Here is a 22,035-nt window from a genome sequence, read left to right as displayed (position 1 = left end):
AAGAACCCTCTATTTCGTTGGGCCCCCCCCCCCCCCATTATTAGTAGTACCATTCAATGAATCATAAATTACCAACACCAGGCTTTCTTTTCTGCTGATGTTTATAGTAAGCATTAGACTGAGGTCATTGAACAAAAATAATAGTGTTTTGGAAAACATTGTGTTCTATAGAAAACCAGTGCTTTGCCAATGCATTGTGAAGCAACAGGTTAACTTTAATAATCCCATCCCATTAGCACAAACTCATCCTTACTTTGCTTCTCTGCTACTTTGTTTAGTGGCCAGTAGCAGTGAAAATATGTGGTACTGGGTATGAAGGAGCATGTGACTGACTCCCATACCTCTTATGTGACATCGGTGGTGCGTGGCCTAGTGCTGGGAAAACAGGGGGCGGGGATACAGTACTCAATCCTTTGTAACCTCTAACAAAGGTAACTCAGAACATAGAAGATAATAGTACTTTTAGAATGGTTATCCTTAAAATGTTTCCCCCCTATCCACTCCCTAGCAAACTCCCTTTCCCTTGCTGCCACTTACTTATCCTTGATTCATGGAGATCTTCACCGTGAGACCCCTTGGAGCTACACAGCCTCTCTTCATAAACTACTCTGGCCAGGCTGTGCAGTTGATTTCCCATTTATCCCTTTGGTAAGGTTATCAACAGTTGAGATAGCAACTGACCCGTTTCACATAAGAATAGATATGGAATCTACTGTGCATGCACAAGGATACTTGATAAAGAGAGACTGTGTGGCTCCTCCCAGTGACCCCACAGTAAAGATCTCTATTGATTGTCGAGTGTGGAAGTGGCAGACTGGTGGGGATTGCCAGAAGTGGGGAGAATAACATTTAAAAAATAACTTATTAGTAGCAAATTGATCCTTTTAATAGGTCTTTTCTTTCTTGCTTCTGATAGCTGAACAGTGTGCCAGGGGAAAGAAAGAAACTATGTCCAGCATTAAGCCAAACTTGTTGCTTTCGTCTCCATGGGCATTCACAGGTTTGCTTGAAAGTTGTGGCACATTAACAGATTTCATCAGCAAATGCCTGAACACATGTGAAATGTGTTGCTACAAGGAGGGGTAAGTTAAGTACAAGTTATGCTGGGAAGTTATGTTGCAGTGATCTGTTGCTTAGCCATTTAATACTATTACTGCTACATTTTAAAGCAGAAATCATTGAGAGATAATAACCTGTTCCAGGTCAGGTGAAGTACAAGTTATGCTGGGCAGTTCTGTTGCAATGATCTGTTGCTTGGCCAGTTGATACTATTACTGCTACATTTTAAAGCTGAAATCATTGAGGGATAATAACCTGTTTCAGGTCAGGTATATGAAGTACAAGGATTTCTTCCATTACAGATTTACCTGTGTATGTTTTGTATTTATTGAGACAGACCTTAAAGCAGATATGTAGGCAGATATACAACCCAATTTCACTCAGTTATTTATTCATTAAAATTATTAATTGTATATTTAATACTACCTCAGCCTTGTTCTATATTATGCTACTATATTTCCTTTTCCAGCATGATTCTCACTGGAAGATTAAAGGAGAACTATGAGATGAGTGATTTCCACTCACCTCATAGTTCTAGCCGACCTGTGACAATGAGACTGTCACAGGTCTGCTCAGTAGACCGGGAGGTGAGCGAACACATACCCAGACATCCCAATCTGCAAAACCTTATTTCAGGGAGGTTCCTGTCTCATTTCAGGGAGGTGCCCTTTCTGTTTTTGGTTTTTTTTTTTTTACAGTGGCCACCGTCAGAATATAAAAGAAATAATAATGATAATATATATATATATACACACACACACATATTTATATATATAAGGGTATAGGGAAACATGAATGTTTCTCCCATGTGACATTGATGGGGCTTAGCAGCCAGTCGCTGACTAGGGGAGTGACTTCACTGCTCCCCTTAGCTCTGACATCAGCCGACACCACCTTGGGGACAGGAGGAACAAGGGAGCTCTGGTCAGGTGAGGGTGGGGGGCCTGTTACAAAGACACTATAACTTTGCCCTGTATGGGAGTTTGAGAGTAAAAAAAAGAAAGTCCCTTCCCTCCTTAGCACCCTAATCTAATCTAAGCCAGAGCTCCCCAGCCTCACCCACCCAGGTGCTTACTTAGCTCTTCTGATGGTGGGAGCTGCCCATGCATGTGCAGTAGACACTAGGAGAGGCTATGGGGAGTTACTATGCAGGGGTGCAAGCACAGCACTTAGTCCCTGTTTACACTATCGCATAGCGGAAACACGTGTCATGGTGACACACATTCCTGCATGTTCGCAGGCATTTGTTTCCCACATTTAGTGCACATCTCCTTTGGTTACAATGCAGACCAAACATGGGAAAAGTAGCTCATGTAACAAAATCTGCTTCGCACATTCCACATTTTTTTTCCCCTGCATGTTTGTGTGTGGTTGGAAAAATGCACGGTTTTCCCCCCATGTTCCCAGCCGTGTTTGAAGTGCAATTAATTAGTAATGGCACCGCAAATGTGTTGCACATTTATTTATTTATTATTTATTTTTATGTAGCGCTGACAATTTTACAACAACTTTACACAGTGCACATTCACATCAGTCCCTGCCCTCAAGAATTTTCCAATGTAAGTTCCCTATCTCACATGCATACATACAAGGGCCAATTTAGACAGGAGCCAATTAACCGCATGTCTTTGGAGTGTGGGAGGAAACCAGAGTACTCCAAGGAAACCCATGCAAGCACAGGGAGAACAGGAAAATTCCTTGCAGATATTGACCTGGCCGTAATTCAAACCAGGGACCCCCAGTGATACAAGGCAGAAGCGCTAACCACTACGTTAGTGCACATTTTTTTCCGAGTTTGCCATACGTTCACAGAGCATGAGGGTGTGAACAGGGACTAAAGGTTTAAATATCAGAGAAGGCCATGGCTGGTAGGAAGAGATAAGTAGGCCCCTGGGTGGAGGTGTTTAGCTTAGATTAGGTAAGTGGCTGCTTTTTTTTTAAAGGTGAAAGTATCTTTTAAAAAGTGAGGGTGCTTAGGGAAAGGGATATTTTTCAAAAAAAATGTCCAACTGCTGTAACATAAGAATAAATAATTATAGAAAAAAAACACTATCTGGGAGATGTAGCGAGCCAGTTACATGAATAGAACAGTATATGTCTTGGTATATATAGATAGATGGAAAGACAGCTTTGTCTACAGAATGGAACTTTATGTACACCTTAGGTTTCTAAAGTGCCCCATAATTGCTCATTAACAGTTTTCTATATGTACACACAACTGAATACACTAGATTCAGTTGTGTCTGCCCTATAACAAATTGTGTCTGCCCTATGGCAATAAAGATTATACCACTCCCCTAGGGCACATATGGATTGATGATCTAAGGAATGCACAGATAAATGTAAAGACCGCTGTGTCTACAGAATGGAAGGTTACGTACATATTAGATTCATGGAGTGCCCCATAAATGCTCATTAATAGTTTTCTGTATGTACACACAACTGAATACAATAGACATAATTGTGTCTGCCCTATGGCAATAAACATTATGCCACTCCCCTTAGGGCACATATGGATCAATGACCTATGGGGTGAACAGATCGATGGAAAGACAGCTTTGTGCACAGAATGCAACTTTATGTACACATTAGGTTCTTGGAGTGCCCCATAAATGCTCATCAACAGCTTTCTATATTTACACACAGCTGCATATAGTAGACATAATCTCAATTATTGCAATGAAGATTATACCATTCCCCCGGCACAGGAAGCTTATAATAGGATAAAGAAACAAAACATATAATACATAATATTTACAGAGATACATTACTGTAGATCAGTCGTCCTTGATTTACAGCACCAGATTTAGCAGAAAAAATGGACTGCTAACATTTGCTGAAAATTTGTTTCTACAGCTTTGTGTTGACACGTGTGGATTGAAATATCCTCCAGCATTCTGTATTTCCTAGGGAGTCCCCAGCCTGTCTCTGTATCATGGGCATTAACCTTTCAAGGAAACACGTCTGCTGCATTCTCAATAATATGTTATAAAAGAACTAAACCAGAAAGAAGAGTGAGACTTTACAGGGAGTTTGGGGGCACAAAAGAAGGAATTCCATTATAGTGAGCTTGCTGTTGGAGTCCTGAAAATATAAAAGAACCAATGGGTGGTTCATCTCACCAGTCACCTAGGATTGAAATGTTTGTTTTGAGATTTGAAATTCTTGGAGCCACCATTCTTAATGGATATTCATTCATAGCTTGCTGAGTTGTAGTCCTTCTGGCTCAAGGGTATTGCTAAAGTACAACATTATATTTGACATTCAAATCCCCTTTCTGGTCTTGTATCCATTGCTGTGTAATCACACATAGTATCTGCCTTGCAGTGTGAAGCAGAGATGTTTGAGTGAGCAAAAGAGAAGACGGCAACGGGCGACAAAGAAAATCAGTATTTTTATAGGCTCGTTTGTGGTGTGCTTCGCTCCATATGTTATCACGAGGTCAGTATAATGTATTTTTTTTATTGTGTTAGTAAACAACAAAATGCACGGCCAATTTAAAGTCAATGACTATAATCTGTTATTGCTGTCTGTGAGTTCGGGAGACAATTGTGTGCTGCTAAAATTAAATAAAGGATTAGGAACAATTTTATTTTATTAAAAGAAAAGTTCAGGTTAGGAGGACCCAGTGTCAGAACATCCTGAAAACATTGCACAATGACATCCAGTTCTTCTAATGTGTGAGATCTGCAAACATCTAAGAATATCTCTTGAGAGAGCTGTTTCATGGCCCAGACAATAGATTTGACACAGGTGTCAAAGACCAAGCAGTGTACATGAGTTCATGCAGTGATCAGTATTATTGGAAACCCTTTGTAGAGATCATTACTGGAGGAGAGGGTAAAAGAAACTGCAGTCAAGCAAAAACGCAAAATCATAGCATATAAACAGTAATAGGTCAAAGCACAATTCCAGGGTACAAGTCAAATTTATCAATAAACTTTCATACTATTCATGAAAAATGTCCTATTAAATGAAGTCAGTTCCCTGAATCAATGCCCTCTGGGTAATCATTGTACATTGCAAGGGTATTACTGAACTTTGTGGCAGATTCCTATCTTTTTCTGTTCTGAAGAAAAAGTAGTTTGTTTCACTATCAGGGTTATTCAAAAAAGAGTGAAGAGTTTGGAGAAGGCAGGACAAGTGAACAATCAAGGCCAAAATAGCTGATTTGGAAAAAAATCTCCAATTCAGCTCACCAGAATTTCTTTTTATATTGCACCTTCCCAATCCTAAATGTGATGCTGCATTAGTTTTCTTTTTTTAGACTTTTTTTCCTTTAATTTTACATCGATATTCAGCCAGTACCACACTTCCTGTCTAAATGGGGGGAACCACAGGAGCAACAGTGTTACCCTTGGACAGCATAATTGTCACCCTGAGGGGAGAGAAGTGTTAGACGCACTAGAAGATTCACACTGTGTGTACAATTATTAGGCAAGTTGTATTTTTGAGGACTAATTTCATTATTAAACAGCTACAGTGCTCTCGGTCAATCCAAAATATTAATAGACCTCAAACCTGAATATTTAAGAACGTAAAAGTGAGGTTTTGGCTGTCTTAGGAGAACATCTATGTGTGCACAATTATTGGGCAGCTATTAGTGTGCACAATTATTATGCAACTAAATAGGAAATGACAATTTTCCCATCTCACTTGTTTATTTTCATGTGTTAAAGTGACAATAATAAACAACTCAAAATGTACAAATAAACATTTATGACATTTTCAAAAACAAAATCAGTGACCAATATAGCCCCCTTCTTTTCAATAACAGTCATCAGCCTTCCATCCAAGGAGTCTCTCAGTTTCTTCATCTGTTGGCAATCAACTTTTTGTGCAGCAGCAACTACAGCCTCCAAGACACTGTTCAGAGAGGTGCACTGTTTTCCTTCACTGTAAATCTCCCGTTTAAGAAGGGCCCACAAGGTCTCAATAGGGTTTAAGTCAGGTGAGGAAGCGGTCCATGCCATTATTCTTTCTCCTTTAAGGCCTTTACTGGCTAGGCACGTAGTGGAGTACTTTGAGGCATAGGATGGAGCATTGTTCTGCATACATATCATGGTCTTCTTGAAAGATGCAGACTTTTTCCTGTACCACTGGTTGAAGAAAGTGTCTTCTAAAAACTGGGAGTTGATTTTGAATCCATCTTCAACCAGAAAAGGCTTAACTAGCTCATCTTTAATAATACCAGCAAATACCAGTACCCCACCTCCACCTTGCTGGCGTCTGAGTCGATGTGGAGCTATGTGCCCGTTACTGATCCAGCCACGGGCCCATCCATCTGGTCCGTCAAGAGTCACTCCCATCTCATCAGTCCATAAAACCTTTGAAAAATCGGTCTTCAGATATTTCAAGGCCCAGTGTTGACGTTTCAACTTGTGTCTTGTTCAGTGGTGGTCGGGTTTCAGCCTTCCTTACCTTGGCCATGTCTCTGAGCACTGAATGCCTTGTACTTCTGGACACTCCAGGTAGGTTGCAGTTCTGGAATATGACAGCACTGGAGGATAATGGGTTCCTGGGAGCTTCACGTTTGATTCTTCTCAAATCTTTGGCAGTTAATTTGCATCTTTTTTTTTCAACATGTTTCTTGCGACCCTGTTGACTATTTGCAACAAAATGTTTCATGGTTCTGTAATCACACCCCAATATCTTAGTAATTTCAAGAGTGCTGCATCCCTCTGAAATACTTTTTACAATTTTTGACTTTTCAGAGACAGGTAAAACTCTTTTTTTGGCCCATTTTGCCTGAGGGAAAGAAGCTGCCTAATTATTATGGACACCTTGATATAGGGTTTTGATCTCATAAGGCCACACCCTCCCTCATTACACAAATACACATCACCTGATATGCTTAACTCCAATAAGCCTTCAAGTTTATACAGCTTGGAGCTAGGACAATATGCATAAAAATGGTGATTTGGTCAAAATACTCACTTGCCTAATAATTGTGCGCACAGTGTAGATGGACTTGACTAACAAATTAAAGCTGAGCTCCAGCTAACACTTTTCAAACAGTTACAACAACCATTTGTTTCCCTTTGGGTTAAAGTTTTTACATAAACGAATAAAAACTGACCATTGTAAGCACCCCTGTCAATGTTAAATGGTTGGTTTCATTGCTCCTAAAAAAACCTAAAAGAAAACTAGTGCAGCCACCACATTTATAGATTGCTAAGCTGCAATATAGTTAAATGTTGCTTTTGGGTTTAGATAACTGCACTTTCTCATTACTCCTCCCTTCATCAGCAAAATATCTGGAATCAGAGGGCTATGGAGGAGCATGTGAGCACCTTCCATGATGCAGTGCAATTTCACATTATAGAGGGGGTGATTTTATCACCTTCATGTAAGCTTCAGCACCATCTGACATGAAGCTTACATGGGGCAATTTGCAGCAGCAACAACTGAAGAAGGAGCAGTAGAGGAGTGATGTAATTGTAAGCATAAGTAAATCAATAGTGGACAATAAAGAGATCCTGTCATTTGCCCATAATGGGCAACATAACAGGGTCTTTTTAAAGCAATCTTTTCCTCACCTCCGTGTAATCAAAATGACAGTACCCTGAGTCAGCAGTGTGTTCTGTTTCGTTTTCTTGGTAAGAGTTCTGAACCCCCAGAAACATGGCAATCTGATATATAAATCTTAAATTCTGCAGGGAAAGCCAAAGGCTGTCCTGTCCCCTTCCTCCCTTCCACAGCTCTTTATTGAGGAGGCCGCTAATCACTTTGAAGAAGCAGTAGAGAGTTGTAGCAGGCAGGAGGGGGTGGGCCACGCTGCATGTTTCTTTGCACAATTTGACATTTTCATTTCAGAATGTCCAGGTCTTAGGGGTTCCTGGATACTTATAATGATAATAAAAGATACATGCACAGGGACAAATGTATGCACCATGCTGCCCTATGCACTGCTCAATGGTAATTCTCTGTTGTACAAGTTTTACCCCTTGTGTCATGTATTTAATTTAAGTAAGAAAACTCATGGTAGAATGTGCTCTTGGAGACCACACAGCCTGTGTAGAGCTATGTTTCAACTGTACAGACCACCACACAAGAAAAAGGACAGTTGGGTTTATGTTTCTTTAAGTACATTTAAGAGATGTGATAATAAAGAAAGGGATGCTTTAAATAAGATGATACCAAACAAAAGATGGTACAAAAGAAAGGATTTTGCTCTTAAGTTGTACATTGTATACTGTGCCACATCTGTCAAAACCAATCAGTCTTCAGGCTGGGCTCTAGTAATTGTCCCTCCATTGTATTGCTTTTATTATTCTCTCTTGTTGCCTGTGTACTATATTGTCAAAGTTTTCAATTTGTTGCCCATATATGCCCATGACTACTTGTTTATTTCACATATATTGCCATGACTACCTCTCTCTTGCCAATGTAGTGGTATTATTACCACCATGTTGTCAGGATTGCCCATTTGTTAACCACATATTGTCAGCATATTTTGTTGTGTATTCACACAATTTCATTTGTTCAGCCATTATGTTGCCAAAATTGCTCGTGTGTTGCCTGAGTATTGCCATATTTTCCCATATATAACAGTTTAGTAACATGGTGCTGTTTGTGTGAATTTGGGGCCCTGTCATTGCTGTTTGCTTTGAAGACCATATTACTACAAATTGATTCCTTGAAGACCTAACACCAACCATGTCCTTAAAAACCCCAGTATTTTCTATTCATATAGGCAGTCATATTGTGACAGTTTGATCCAGAAGATAAGCTTATGTCCAAATCTATCTAGTTTAGCAGTGCGCATATGCATAGATGTTAACGATCTAAGATTTGCCAGGAGAGTTCCGCATCTTTGCACTCTGTGTTGTCCCAGGCCATGCTCTACGATTACAGCTTCTACCTCAACAGTGCAGTCTAGCCAGCAACTCTGTATGCTACGTATGGATATGTCCACCATGCTGGAGGAATGTCGACCAGACTGCACTGATGCTGCTTGGGAGCTGCTGGCAGCTTTCAACCCGAAGGCTTAGGAGGGAAAACTTTGGAACTTGACAAACCTGCTGGAGAAAGTGGAAGGCTTTAAGAGTCTGCTTGAGAGAGGTATGGATGACCTGCAGGGTGTATGGCAGCGTAGTCTGTAAAAAGATAGTTTTCAGGGATCTGGTAGTTGTTGGAATGGGTAAGCAGTTAGAAGGCACATTACACTTTGAGTGTCCAATCTCTATAACAAGTTGTTTACTTGTTTAAATAAAGAAATAGTGCAAGGAGAAATAGACTGAAACATAAAATCCTAAAAATAGCATTTTCTCAGCATGGAAAGAGGTGAGAGTCCGAAGAGAACTTTCTGCTATTGTGAGGTTAAAGAGAGGCAGAGGAGTGTGCATCTCCTAACTGTTTACTGTGCAGAGACTTCATGTCCATCTCATGTGTTGTACCTGTTTTGACTCCACCCTGCTCTGTAAACTTCAGTATAACATAATCTCTCTTAAAAATGCCAAATGTCCCATACTTGCCAGGGTAGTTCTACACCTTGGCCCTCTGTCCCACAGATGATGTGTCTTGGCCTATTTCCTTCAATCACAGCATCAACCTTAACAGCACCTGCTACCCAGCAATGCCCTAAGCTGTATGTGGAGATGCCCACCATTCTGGAGGGTGGGTGCTCAATGGCTGAGAAAGCCATCGGTGCAAGCAGGAGGGCCAGCCAGTGGAAGAGAGCTCAAGCCGCCAATCTTAGAAAAGATATCTTCTAATTGGCAGGGGGAAGATTTGTAAGCTGTACTATTTTTTTCTAGTGGGAAGAAGTTGAGGGCAGCCATCGGTCTCTGCCTCTGGAGTTATTGAGGTGGGGTCATCGTGACTCAAATATATGAGGAAATGGCTGGCTGATATTCTATTCGGGCAATGTAAAATAATGCAGAATCAACTCTTCATTTGCTGACATGTGAAAGTGCAAAAAATAAAAATTAGCTTTAAATCAGTGCTAAATGATTCATATCTCTTTATGACCATGTGATACAGTCCCCAGATGACCATGTGACAATGGGGGTTATTGCTGGGGGTTATTATTGCATCCATTGGCACTAGTGCTGGGGTATATAACTGCGGCCACTTACACCAATGTTGAGGATGATTACTGCATTTACTGACACCAATGTCGGGGGTTATTATTGCATTCACTGACACCAATGCTGGGGGTTATTATTGCATCCACTGACACCAATGCCTGAGGTTATTACTGCATCCACTGACACCAATGCTGGGGGGTTATTTTTGCATAAGGAAGCACAGTGAATTGGTCATTTGTTTTGAAAATTTGGGGAGCCCTCACTAGTCACTATTATCTAAAAGTAAAGTTGATTTTTTTTTTTTTACTTTAGATAGACTTTAAAGTAAACATCACTAGCATGGGCATGTCGACTTGTAGTAACATGATCAACAAGCAACAAGGTTTAATACATTTCTGCAATTCACTTTAAATATTTTTTTTTATGTGGACATTTTCTCTAAAGGATTAAGTTATTATGAAAAGATGATTTGATGGGTAGGTAGAGTTGCACCCAAGCATTTTTAGTGCAAAAATGTTGTGCATTTTGCTTGTGAATAATGAAATCCCCATACCTACTGTAAAATAGGTACAACAATTGCGGACCCCTCTAATTCATTCAGCGACCCCCGATTTCCTACTGCCTACTCCCATGTTAACATCCCTTCAATCCTTGCCTAGATATTCTCCTACTCACCCCCTCCCAACTTGATTATCTTCTGTTCTGATTTGAGTGTCAATTGTAATATTATATGCAAACATGGCCTCCATCAGGATTAGTTACCTGCCTAACATTACCAGTATTGCTTGTATATTGTTTGAAACTAGTCCATTTTTGTATACTTGCTGTCGAGTGTTATCTCGAGACTATGTTTGTTCTACTTTCATATGTTAATAAAAACTACATGCTGAAAAAAAAAAAAACAATTGCGGAAATACATTTTGTGTAATTCCCAAATTTTACTGGTCAGGCTGAGCACAAGAAGATACTTTGGCCTTTATCTCAGGTAGGTAATTATATTTACAAAATTGATATTTACAAAATGTACTAAACCGCATTTCCTTGCAGATAAGAATTTTGATGCAAATATTTTCCTCTTAAACTATTAATAGATTATGAAAAGATGAATGAGATTTTATTGTTAGATTTTACGTCCAGTTTGAATTTTTTTGATGCCACAGAGACTACAGCTACATGTAGCTCTACAACATTCTAAGCTAAAACTGGCAAGCCTGTTTTTCTTGGCAAGCTCTTGCAGTGCTACAGATTTGTTGTTTCTTAAATCCTCTACCATAGCAGATTTGCTGATTAAAATCCACAGCGCGTGAGTTGACCTGAAATTTGCTTTTGTGTGTTTGTAAATGCTAATCAGTTTATGTGTGTGTAATTCAGAGAAGTGGGTGTGAATCGTGTGCTTCTGCTAATCCACAAAGTGTTCAGCTTATCTTACCTCAGGGGAATACAATTAGTGAAGATATACAGTCCATATTTTTTAGATTTGAAGAGGCCCACATTATCTGGCCAATAGCCGTAGTCCAAGTGTCTATCCAAGTGTATATATTTTTTATTTTTGCATTGTCATTTGCAACCCTACTAATGTCCATAGGTAAATACACCTTTGCTGATCCATGATGACATCATTGCACTATAGTGATGATGGCATCTGCTCAATGCCCATGTCTCTATGACATAAGCAACAGTGTTTTACTATGGCTTCAGATTGTGTAGCTTTTTACCATTTAAAGGAGAGGCTCATGATCCAGATTCGGTTATTCAGGACATTGTGGGCCAAGGCAGATTGCAAGAGCTAAGCCAAAAGGAGACTCATCCAAGATTTACCATTGAAAATCAGCAGTGAGCACTATTGTCTTGCAACACTAGAGTTGTATTTTTATTCCTGTGTACAACCTCAATTCCAAAAAAGTTGGGACGCTTTATAAAATCTACATAAAAACAGAAAGCAATGATTTGCAAATCCCATAAACCCATATGTTATTCACAAAAGAATATAGAAAACATATGAAATGTTTAAAATGAGAAAATGGACCATTTTAAAAAAACAAATAAGGTCATTTTGAAATTGATGGCAGCAACACGTCTCATAAAAGTTGGGACAGGGCAACAAAAACTTGGCAAAGTAAGTGGTACTAACAAGGAAGAGCTGGAAGAACATTTTGCAACCAATTAGGTTAATTGGCAACAGGTCAGTAACATGGGTATAAAAAAAAGCATCTTAGAGAGTCAGAATGTCTCAGAAATAAAGGTTGACAGAGATTCACCAATCTGTGAAAAGCTACGTCTAAAAGTTGTCGATTTTAAAATAATGTTCTCCAATATAAAATTACAAAGACTTTAAATATATCAGTATCTACATAATATCATCAAAAGATTCTAAGAATCTGAAGCAGTCTTTGGGCGCAAGGGACAAGGTAAAATGCAGTATGGGATGCCCATGATCTTCGGGTCCTCAGACGGCGCTGCATTAAAAACAGTCATGATTGTGCGATGGACATCACTGCATGGGCTCAGGAATATTCAGAAAAATCACTGCCTGTGGACAAAGATCACCGTGCCATTCAGAAGTGCGAGTTAAAACTCTATCATGCAAGGAAGAAGCCATATCTGAACATGATCCAGAAACACCGCTGTCTTCTCTGGGCCCAATCGCATTTAAAATGGTCTGTTGCAAAGTGGAAAATTGTTCTGTGGTCAGACAAATTAAAATGTTACATTCTTTATGGAAACTATGGGCACCTCGTTCTCTGAACTAAACAGGAGAGGGGCCTTCCGGCTTGTTATCAGCGCTCACTTCAAAAGCATCTCTGATGGTATGGAGATGCATTAGTGCGTATGGAATGGGCAGCTTGCACATCTGGAACTGCATCATCAATGCTGAAAGATATATCCAGGTTTTAGAGCAGCCTATGCTCCCATCCAGACAACGTCTTTTTCAAGGAAGGCCTTGCATATTTCAGCAGGACAATGCTAAACTGCATACTGTGTCTTTGACAACAGCATGGCTTTGTAGTGAAGGAGTCCGGATGCTTAACCGACCTGCCTGCAGTCTAGATCTTTCACCAATTAAAAATATTTGGCTACTCTTGAAATGAAAAATACGACAAAGATGTCCCAGGACTGTTGAGCAATTAGAATCCTACATCAGGCAAGAATGGGACAACATTCCTCTCCCAAAACTCCAGCAACTGGTCTTCTCCGTTGCTAGACATTTACAGAGTGGTGTTAAAAGCAGAGGGGTTGCTATACCATGGTAAACAGGGCCCTGTCACAACTTTTTTTGAGAAGTGTTGCTGCCATCAATTTCAAAAAGACCTAATTTGTTTCTTAAAATGAAAATTTTTCTTAGTTTAAACATTTGAAATGGTTTCTTTTTTTCTATTGTGAATAAAATATGCAAATGATTGCATTCTGTTTTTATTAAGATTTTCCACTTTACACAACTTTTTTTGGAAATGGGGTTGTACTATCCATACTATCCATGTTGAGATTTAAGATTCGTCTGCTGTTTATGAGGTAAAGAACCTCCCTTGGGAGTTTAGGTTTTCTACCACACCCAAAAATACACTGGTAAGCATCTGATTTAAATGGGCCATGTGGTGTATGTATTTGATTTGATAGGTGTGGCAGGAGCTTTAGTTTGTATACTTTGTGGCCAAATACTTTATGAAAAAAATTCTAATTACTCTGTAAAGTGATGTGCAGTACGTAAGTTCTAGGTAAATAGAGGAATTAAACTCAGGGTGTAGTTCAGTTTAAGGACTTCTACCAGATGAGCTAAACCCAGGATACTATCTTAATTAAAGCACTAGTAAGGCCTGCTTACAGTTGCATGGAAATTCTAAAGACAGAACTTTTATAATGACAATGATGTGTGCTTTCTTCACAAGAATTCAGAGTGTGTGATATACACTAATTGGGATTTGCAGATTCATGTCTATCGACCCCCAGCTTTGTATCTGAGCAGCTGCCTTTAAATGGAAATCAAGGTGTGCTTTAGCTAAATATACATTCTGGGTTGTAATTGGGAAATTCTTCTGAATGTAATTTTATAATAATACTTTCCTAGAAATCCAATAAACATTTGCAATTCTAAGCTACTGTTCACCTAGATCCATAATGATCACTATATGCCTGTAGAAACATTATTTAATCTGGACGTGCTTACTCTGAAGGAATAGAGATTGTTCACTTTGCAAACTGAATGTTCGCCGAGTTTAGAAATAAAGTTATTTACTAATGGAATAGGGAGTTTACTTAGCTAAGTGAATGTCCCCTTAGCTCAGTTAATAAGACGCAGTCGTGTTTAATTAATTCTACCAATCTTAGCTAGCAAAAAATCTAGTTTTTTTTTGTTTTGCTTTACACCTGATTAGGTGAACACAAGATCACCCCTAGTTACTGCCATTTACTTTTCAAAATGAACAGTCTGTACTCCTTTAGTAAATCAACAACAGCTGTCTGTGTCCACATATGAACACATATTCACTTTTCTTTTGATCCTCTGCTGCTCCTTTCAGCTGCTGGGTGTGAAGAAAATGCCCAGTACTCCAGGGAATTAAAGGAGCATGTGACTCATTCTCCATCGCACGACAGAGCTGGTGCTTATAGATTGGACCTCTGTGTAAACTTGCAATGATTGAACAGAGCAGTAGGAGAGTAAAGGGAAGGTGAATATGTGTTGCTGAAGAGGGAGCTATTAAAACAAACCTGTTATTTTATCATGCACATAAACCCACTCTACTGAATCCAGCCTCAGATAAACATATTCTGGGTAAAAAGCTTTGTATTGACAAGAAGCAATGAGGGATCATTCAGGGAACAAAAAGCCAATGACAAGTTTGTGCCATACTGTGATATACGGAAGACCAGTAGCTGGGCTATATACTGGATTCTGGGTATCAGATGACCAAAGGTTACTACCGTACCCATTTGCAGGAAACATGGTCTACAGAGACTGCCAAAAATGGCACTATAGAACAGGTACAACCTGGATGGACATTGAACTGTCTGAGAAGTCAGGATTGCAGATTGTGGGTTGTTATCGTTAAAAACCTTCTTGGAACTGCAACAGCAGACATCTTGAGCGTTAATGTCCTAAAAGCCCCTGTGTAGACTACAGTTGTCAGGTTGTTGGAAGAAGTATCCCATTTCATGTTGAGAACTGATTCCCCAGAAAATGCTTCAGGTTTGTCAAACCATTAAGAATGTATGGCAAAGCATTCAAGTGACAAATAGAGGATCTGAGTTACAAATGGTAGGAAAGTATATGCAAGAAGTGTGGATTAGCTGTAACAGCAGACACCTTTTATCACACAGTCCATAGATTTGGTTCATTCTTCCTATCAATTTTTATAGCTTTCATCAGCAAATTAACTTTAGGGGGAAGTGTGTGAAGGGGATGTTCAGAACAGTAAATAGACTCACTCAGAAACATAAACCATCTCTTTTCTTGTTTTTTGTCCAGTTAAAAGGTAGCTGTGAATATAAAGCTGACAGCACGTTGCCTCCAAAAATGTATTCTGGTATTTGTTATAGCAACATAGTTACATAGTTACATAGTATTTGAGGTTGAATAAAGATATTAGTCCATCAAGTCCAACCTATTAGGATCTCATTCTAGGAGTACCCGTACCCCTGTATATTACGGTCCCTTAAGAAATCGTCCAAAAGTTTCTTGAACAATTCCACATTATTCAACAACAATATTTTCAAGGGGCAGGCCTTGTACAAAAGGGTGTTAACATTCACTTGTCAGGAAAAGATATATAAATGGAGCCATCCTTCATCCTTATTAACAATTCTACTCATGAACCTAGCTAAAACAAAAATACCAAAATAGACTTTCTTACAAGCTGAAATAACATATACTCCATCATCAAAAGGGGGTATACAGAAGGCCTATACTGCAATGGACACTGTAATTTTGACTGGCAGCTCAGGTCAACTGTTTCTGTAGAAGTAGGTCATTCTGAAAACAGCCTTTTCTGGCAGTAAAAGTATAATAAAATTGTTATAACTTGAAATTACATTTTCCCAGGAGGTCAGGAAAATTGAAGGGACAAATGAATATTATTAAATAAAATATGTAGCATTGTTCCAATGTACTATTTGGAAGAAAAATACAATATTCTAAAAGGTTTCAGACTTTTAGTTGGAAATGAAGCCTGTCTGCTAAATTCCTGCTCCTGCAGATTTTAAGGCTTTGGGCACCAAAACGTACATTCAAATATATTCCTCTATAACAATCCACTTTTGTGTGAACCAAATGACTTTTTTAAACCCAGATATTGGTTGTTACCTCATTCACGTATCTGGGGGTCCAAGTTGTGGCTCAACCTGCTGCTTACTAAGATTGCAATGTGTTTCCCATTCATCAGAAGTTTATATCTCATATGTCATGTATGGAGCAAGATCCCGCTATGGGAGGTGGGTAGGGTTTCCTAAAAATGATCATAACTCCCCTTGGTGGATTTCACAACACTTTTTTTCTTAGGGCCAAAACAATTTTAGATCTCATTTGGAGAGGCATAACCTTGTGTCTGAAATGGGAAACATTGCAGTACCCTAAACATCTAAGAATTCTGTCTGTTCCCAAGTAGTTCTTGGGTTGGGGAAAGAAGGACAACCACGGTCTGGTGTATCACACTGTAAGACTTTTTGCTTGGGTGGGAAGGGATCCCCTTTCCTTCTCAGAAAACCCCCTGTACATGAAAACCTGCTCTTCCCTACCTACGATCAGAGAGATGGGCAAAATACGGGCATCTATTAAGTGCTTATTGGGCAATTCTGGATTTACCACTTGTACTGCCTTGTGGGATAATCATTTTTCTATATTTCACAAAAGGAGTGATTTCTACTTTTTATAGTTACTTGACATCTAATCTTTTACAGAAATCTCCCTTAAGGTGTAGGAGAGGTTGGAAACTGGACATTGGGCAATTAGATGATTTCATATGGAAAGAGGCCTTGCGGTCAGTTCATTTAGTGTCCCTGTCTCCTTCCTAAAGATGAACTCAATTGTACATTATCCATAGAACTTACCACACTCCAGATTTTCTTTATAGAATTGGCTTTAGGGCTCTCCCAAGGTGCACCAAATGTGGACTTGAACCAGGCTCTTTAATTATTTTTTTGTGGCTTTGTCCAAAATTGGTTCAATAATGGTAAGCAATTATGTCTACCATCAATTCAGTCTTCGCTACTGCAATCCCCAATACTCCACTTGTGTGTATATTAGGTGTTCTAGAGCCCTCTAAGTGGGATTCATCTACCCTGGCCACTGTATCCAGAGCATTATTTGCTGCTCGCCGGGTACGTGTGCTGAAATGGACATCTTCTGCTCCTCCTTCAGAGGAGGTATGGATTATGGCACTCAATTGCTTAACAGCCTTTTCAACATGGGGCACACTGGTTAATTAATTTATGATTCTGGTTAGGTGGCTGGAGTATGGGATATGTCCTTCTTCTGGTCTTCCCTTAATGCTCCCATACACCTTTAATCTAACCTAATTGGTTTTCACATTTTAGTTTGGTTGTACATGCATGCTATTGCTATTTTGTCACCTATGTTTCTGAATGTTCATACCTTTATTATACCTGCTTGATATATGATGAATGTGAGTACTATGTACTATGATTGCACGACAGTAAACTCCTAGTTACCCAGCACCCACAGGTATCGGTAGGTGCTGGATAACTGTAGTTTCTGGTTGCTTGAGAGTTAAACCTAACTCTCAAGCACCCCCCACGCAGTGCATCACCCCCATCTTTTCACCCCCCCAGCCCCAATAACTTGCCGGATAGCTTCCACAGCCAACAGGTTAATCTAAGCAGGCAGGAGCAAAAACCCAGCCCACACATTTCTCTCTCATGTCTGTTCTCCTGCTCAGTGGGCCAGTGCAATGGCCAGCCTGCTATTGGCAATTTCAAATTGCAATAGGCAATAGCAGGCTGGCTACTTGAAACCTGCCCACTGAGCAGAAGAGAGAACCTGAGAGAGAAAGTTGTAAAAATGATGTCTGTGCTGTAAATATCCTGTGCACAGAGCAGAGCTGTAGGAGGGACCCAGCAGGTCTAGCAACTAAAAGCTACCTGCAAAACACTACAGGAGGGGGGCGTGGACAAGATGAGTGTAGAAAGCATTATGTCCTGGATTTGGAGGAAATACACATAAGCCTATCCAGCAATTGCTTATCTCTCATTATGCACATACATATTGTATTGATGAAAACTAGTAGTAGCCTTAGTTCAAACCTTTGGTAACCCAATTTGCAGTTTCTAAACTAGTTACTGTAGTGGCAACCAAGAAAGGAAACAAGGAAAGATTAGATTCAATTATTTTGTGGTTCTTATATGGATTGAAGTTCTTGCTTGTGTATACTGAATAATATTTTAAATATAATTTTTTACCAAAGACTAGGGATGTCCCGATGCCACTTTTTCAGGCCCAAGTACAAGTACAAGTACTTCCCCTTATGTACTTGCCGATACCAATTACCGATACTTTTTCTTAAAGGGATAGTGACTTTAAATGAACCATAGCACAACTACATGTTCTGTACTATGGATCATGATTTAACCTATTCATGTTAGCAGCGGAGAATTCTAACTCTATTGCTGGAGTGTAGTGGAGGTGTGTGCTGTATATATGTACTACATATACATTACACACGTCCAGTACACTGTAGCAATAGATTTACAGCCAGCCCCATCACAGCTTCCCTCACTCACAGTTTCACTCCGATCCCTGTTGCCTCACGCGGTGCCTCTTGTAGTCATCGCTGGGCAGGATTGTTGCATTGCGTCTCGGTGCTCAGCTTGTGGGAGGCGCTCACAATTCTGCCCTGCTAACATGAATGGGTTAAATCATGATCCGCAGTACATATGTCCCGTACACTGCAGTAATAGAATTACAATTCTGCCCTGCTAACATGAATAGGTTAAATCATGATCCATAGTACATAATAGTACATGACATATAGTTGTACTATGGATCATTTAACCCATTCATGCTAGCAGGGGATCATTGTAAATCTAATGTTGCAATGTATGGGGCATTTGTGCTGTATGTGTACAGAGCATATAGATATACAATTCTGCACTGCTAACATGAATGGGTTAAATGATCCATGTGTACTCTATATCTACTCTATATGTAGTACATATAGAGTATATACTGCTCATACAGTGCAGAGAATACATTTACAATTATACTCTGCTAACATGAATGGGTTAAATGATCCATGTGTACTCTATATCTTTAGCTGGCTCAGAGGTGCTGGCCAGCTAAATTAGAATCCCACCTGTAGCTCCTCCCACTGGAACAGCGCTGACTCGCCGCTGCTGGTTTTTTTTTTCTTGCTTACCTCGCTGAACTGCTGCTCCGGTGGGCGGCGCTCCGAGTGGGGTCATCTGGCAGTCTCCGGCCACCTAAATTAGGACCCCACCTGGAGCTCCGCCCACCGGAGCAGCAGTGACGCGACGCTCGGCAAGGTAAGTAAGAAAAAAAACAGAGCTAGCTTCGGCGCTAGGCATCGGGGCATTTTGACAAGTACTTGTCAAAATGCCCTGTATCGGGCCGGATTCCGATGCTAGCATCGGTATCGGGACATCCCTACCAAAGACCTAATTCTGTGAGCTCTGCCCCCATTTTCTGTCAGCTCTGCTCCCGTATGTACACTATCACAGGGAGATATATCTGCACAAAACACGGAGCCAGCACTTAGATAAAAGCCGACTATTCTCCAGCAGGTCTTTCTTAGCAAATACTACAATCGCCACACCAACCTTTTTTTAAACTAGGTCATGCATATATTTTACCTTGTTTGTCATATTTTTTACATTAGCACTGATTTTTTCTTTTCTAAAGATAATTCAACAGCTATTTATTTTGATTCTGAACCGTGAGTCTGCAGGGAGTTTTTAATGAGGGATTTAGCATATTGATTAGTTAACTAGCATGTTAAATGTTGTTTGTGCCCGTTTGTCTAGAAAACATGTTTAAAATGATGGAATTTCATCGCAGTGACTTGTATGTGAAGAATTTGCCTTGTAAATCCAGCATGAAGCGATGGGGGTTTTACAGAATCTTTTTCATCAGTGTAATTGCGGGCGCTGCCTCAAATTCACTAATGGCCAAAGAACAAACACGGCTAAAAGAACAGCTGTAAATCAGTAGGTAAAAGAAAAAATGTGCATAGGTTAAAAAAATAAACCCCATCTCTAATACACGTTTTCCTGTATACTGAGGCTGACTTACTAAAGGAATCTATCACCTTTGCACAATAAATTGTGTGAATATTCACTTCAATTATCCAATCACGTGCAGTTGAGATAAGTACATTTTACATAATTGTATAATTGAAGTGAATCTTTACACAATTTATTACACAACTCCTTTATAAAAAGAAAATAAACTTGCAGTGTAAACCCCTCCTAAATTCCCCCTCAGCACTGCAGGGGTTAAATCCATTTTAAGTCTGTGAATAGAGGAATAACTGTATTACCTACCTTATTTCTCTCCCCTTCAGGATTCTACCACACTATGCGACTGGTCCCCCAAAGCCTCTTCTTTAAAGTGACACTAAACTCAGGAGTTCAATCTTAAAAGTGCATTCAAGTACCTTAACTATTAACAAAAATGTATCTCATTTGTGTATCACTCGGCTGTAGATCCTCAAATCATCTCTGAATTGGTGCTGACACTGTCCTTCCTTCTGGAGGGTGGCTACTTTTGTTCCCCATGATCCCTTCATGTGTTGTAAAGTAGCCACCGCTCCAAGATCACTCCCGTATTGAACTACAATCTCATGTTTAGTTTACTAATTTGTCCATCATGGGAGCAAGCTTGGAGCATGTTGTGACTTCACTTCTAGTTTAATGACCAACAGAGGCTTTGTGATTGGATTTTGGATGGAGTGGGAGAGAACTTGGGTCTTATCTGCACAAATTAGTTCCTACACTATCTAGACTGTGCCCAAAAAAGGGCCCCCATAGAAAATGGTTGAATTATATCAAAAGGTACTGGCCCGCAATACTTTTTCATGTTCTACTGTTCGTACTTTGGTATTAGGCAGGTTCAGTTTAAGGAATACATTTTGATGCTGTTATTTTTTTTAATGTTAATTAATAGTAAGAGGTAACTTTTAAAGAAAAATTACTTATGCATTCCTTAGTATGGTCTAATTTCCCTTAAATACAGGTTAGCGAAGAATTTTTAAATGTTCTGTCACCTTGTGTTATTCTCTGTACTTTAGAGTGAATGCTAATATAAGTCACTCTCATTTATTAGTATGTGAACCGTGCATGAAATGACTCACACGCTGGATGCATTTCAATATTGAAAGAATGGTTAGTAGGGGCTCATTCTATATGGCTCAGAGCTGACTATGCCTAAGTCGTGCATGTCTTTGACCAGACGTTCTTATTTTCCGCTCTCTTGTTCTTTCTAGGTTGATAGAGCTTCTTCCATATGTAAAAATAAACAACTACTGGGGTATGGCAAGCAAGTGCCTTGCATACAGTAAAGCTGCAGCCGATCCTTTTGTTTATTCCCTACTCCGTCAGCAGTACAAGAAGGTCCTGCTCAACATTGTCAACAGGATGTTGAAGAGAGAACTGTATCCTTCATCTGGCTACAACAGCTCTTTGGACACTGAAAATGAATATTGCTTGCACAGAACAAACTAAGAAGATTTCACAAGTTTGACATCTCTTACACAGCTCTTGACAAAGTATCAGCACTTAGGGCATTAAAGTGACTCTTTTGCTAGGATAATGTCAAAATAAGGTCTGCTCGAAAAAGAAGACCTAAAATATCTAAACACAAGAACAAAAAATGTAATATATTGCAGAATACCAGTCCTTTGAAATGGTGGCTGCATTAATTTTTTTTTTCAGGCAACATATGTTTTCTGCAAGTACATAAATAATTTGTTGAGCCTGCCAG

At 39.6% G+C, this 22,035-nt stretch overlaps 1 protein-coding gene across 1 annotated transcript in view; it reads left to right on the top strand.

Moving 5' to 3' along the window:
- GPR78 (G protein-coupled receptor 78) overlaps positions 1 to 21,776 on the top strand; it is a 24,894-nt gene extending 3,118 nt beyond the window's left edge. The window contains exons 2-3 of the mRNA XM_018554961.1: positions 4,387 to 4,500; positions 21,539 to 21,776. Coding sequence (XP_018410463.1) covers positions 4,387 to 4,500; positions 21,539 to 21,776 — 352 coding nt within the window. The remainder of the gene's footprint in view (positions 1 to 4,386; positions 4,501 to 21,538) is intronic.
- Positions 21,777 to 22,035: the final 259 nt, after the last annotated feature.

Source organism: Nanorana parkeri, unplaced genomic scaffold (genome assembly GCF_000935625.1).
Source record: "Nanorana parkeri isolate BGI_ZX_2015 unplaced genomic scaffold, ASM93562v1 scaffold180, whole genome shotgun sequence".
In the NCBI taxonomy this organism is placed as follows: domain Eukaryota; kingdom Metazoa; phylum Chordata; class Amphibia; order Anura; family Dicroglossidae; genus Nanorana; species Nanorana parkeri.
This window is presented reverse-complemented; position numbering and strand designations above follow the sequence as displayed.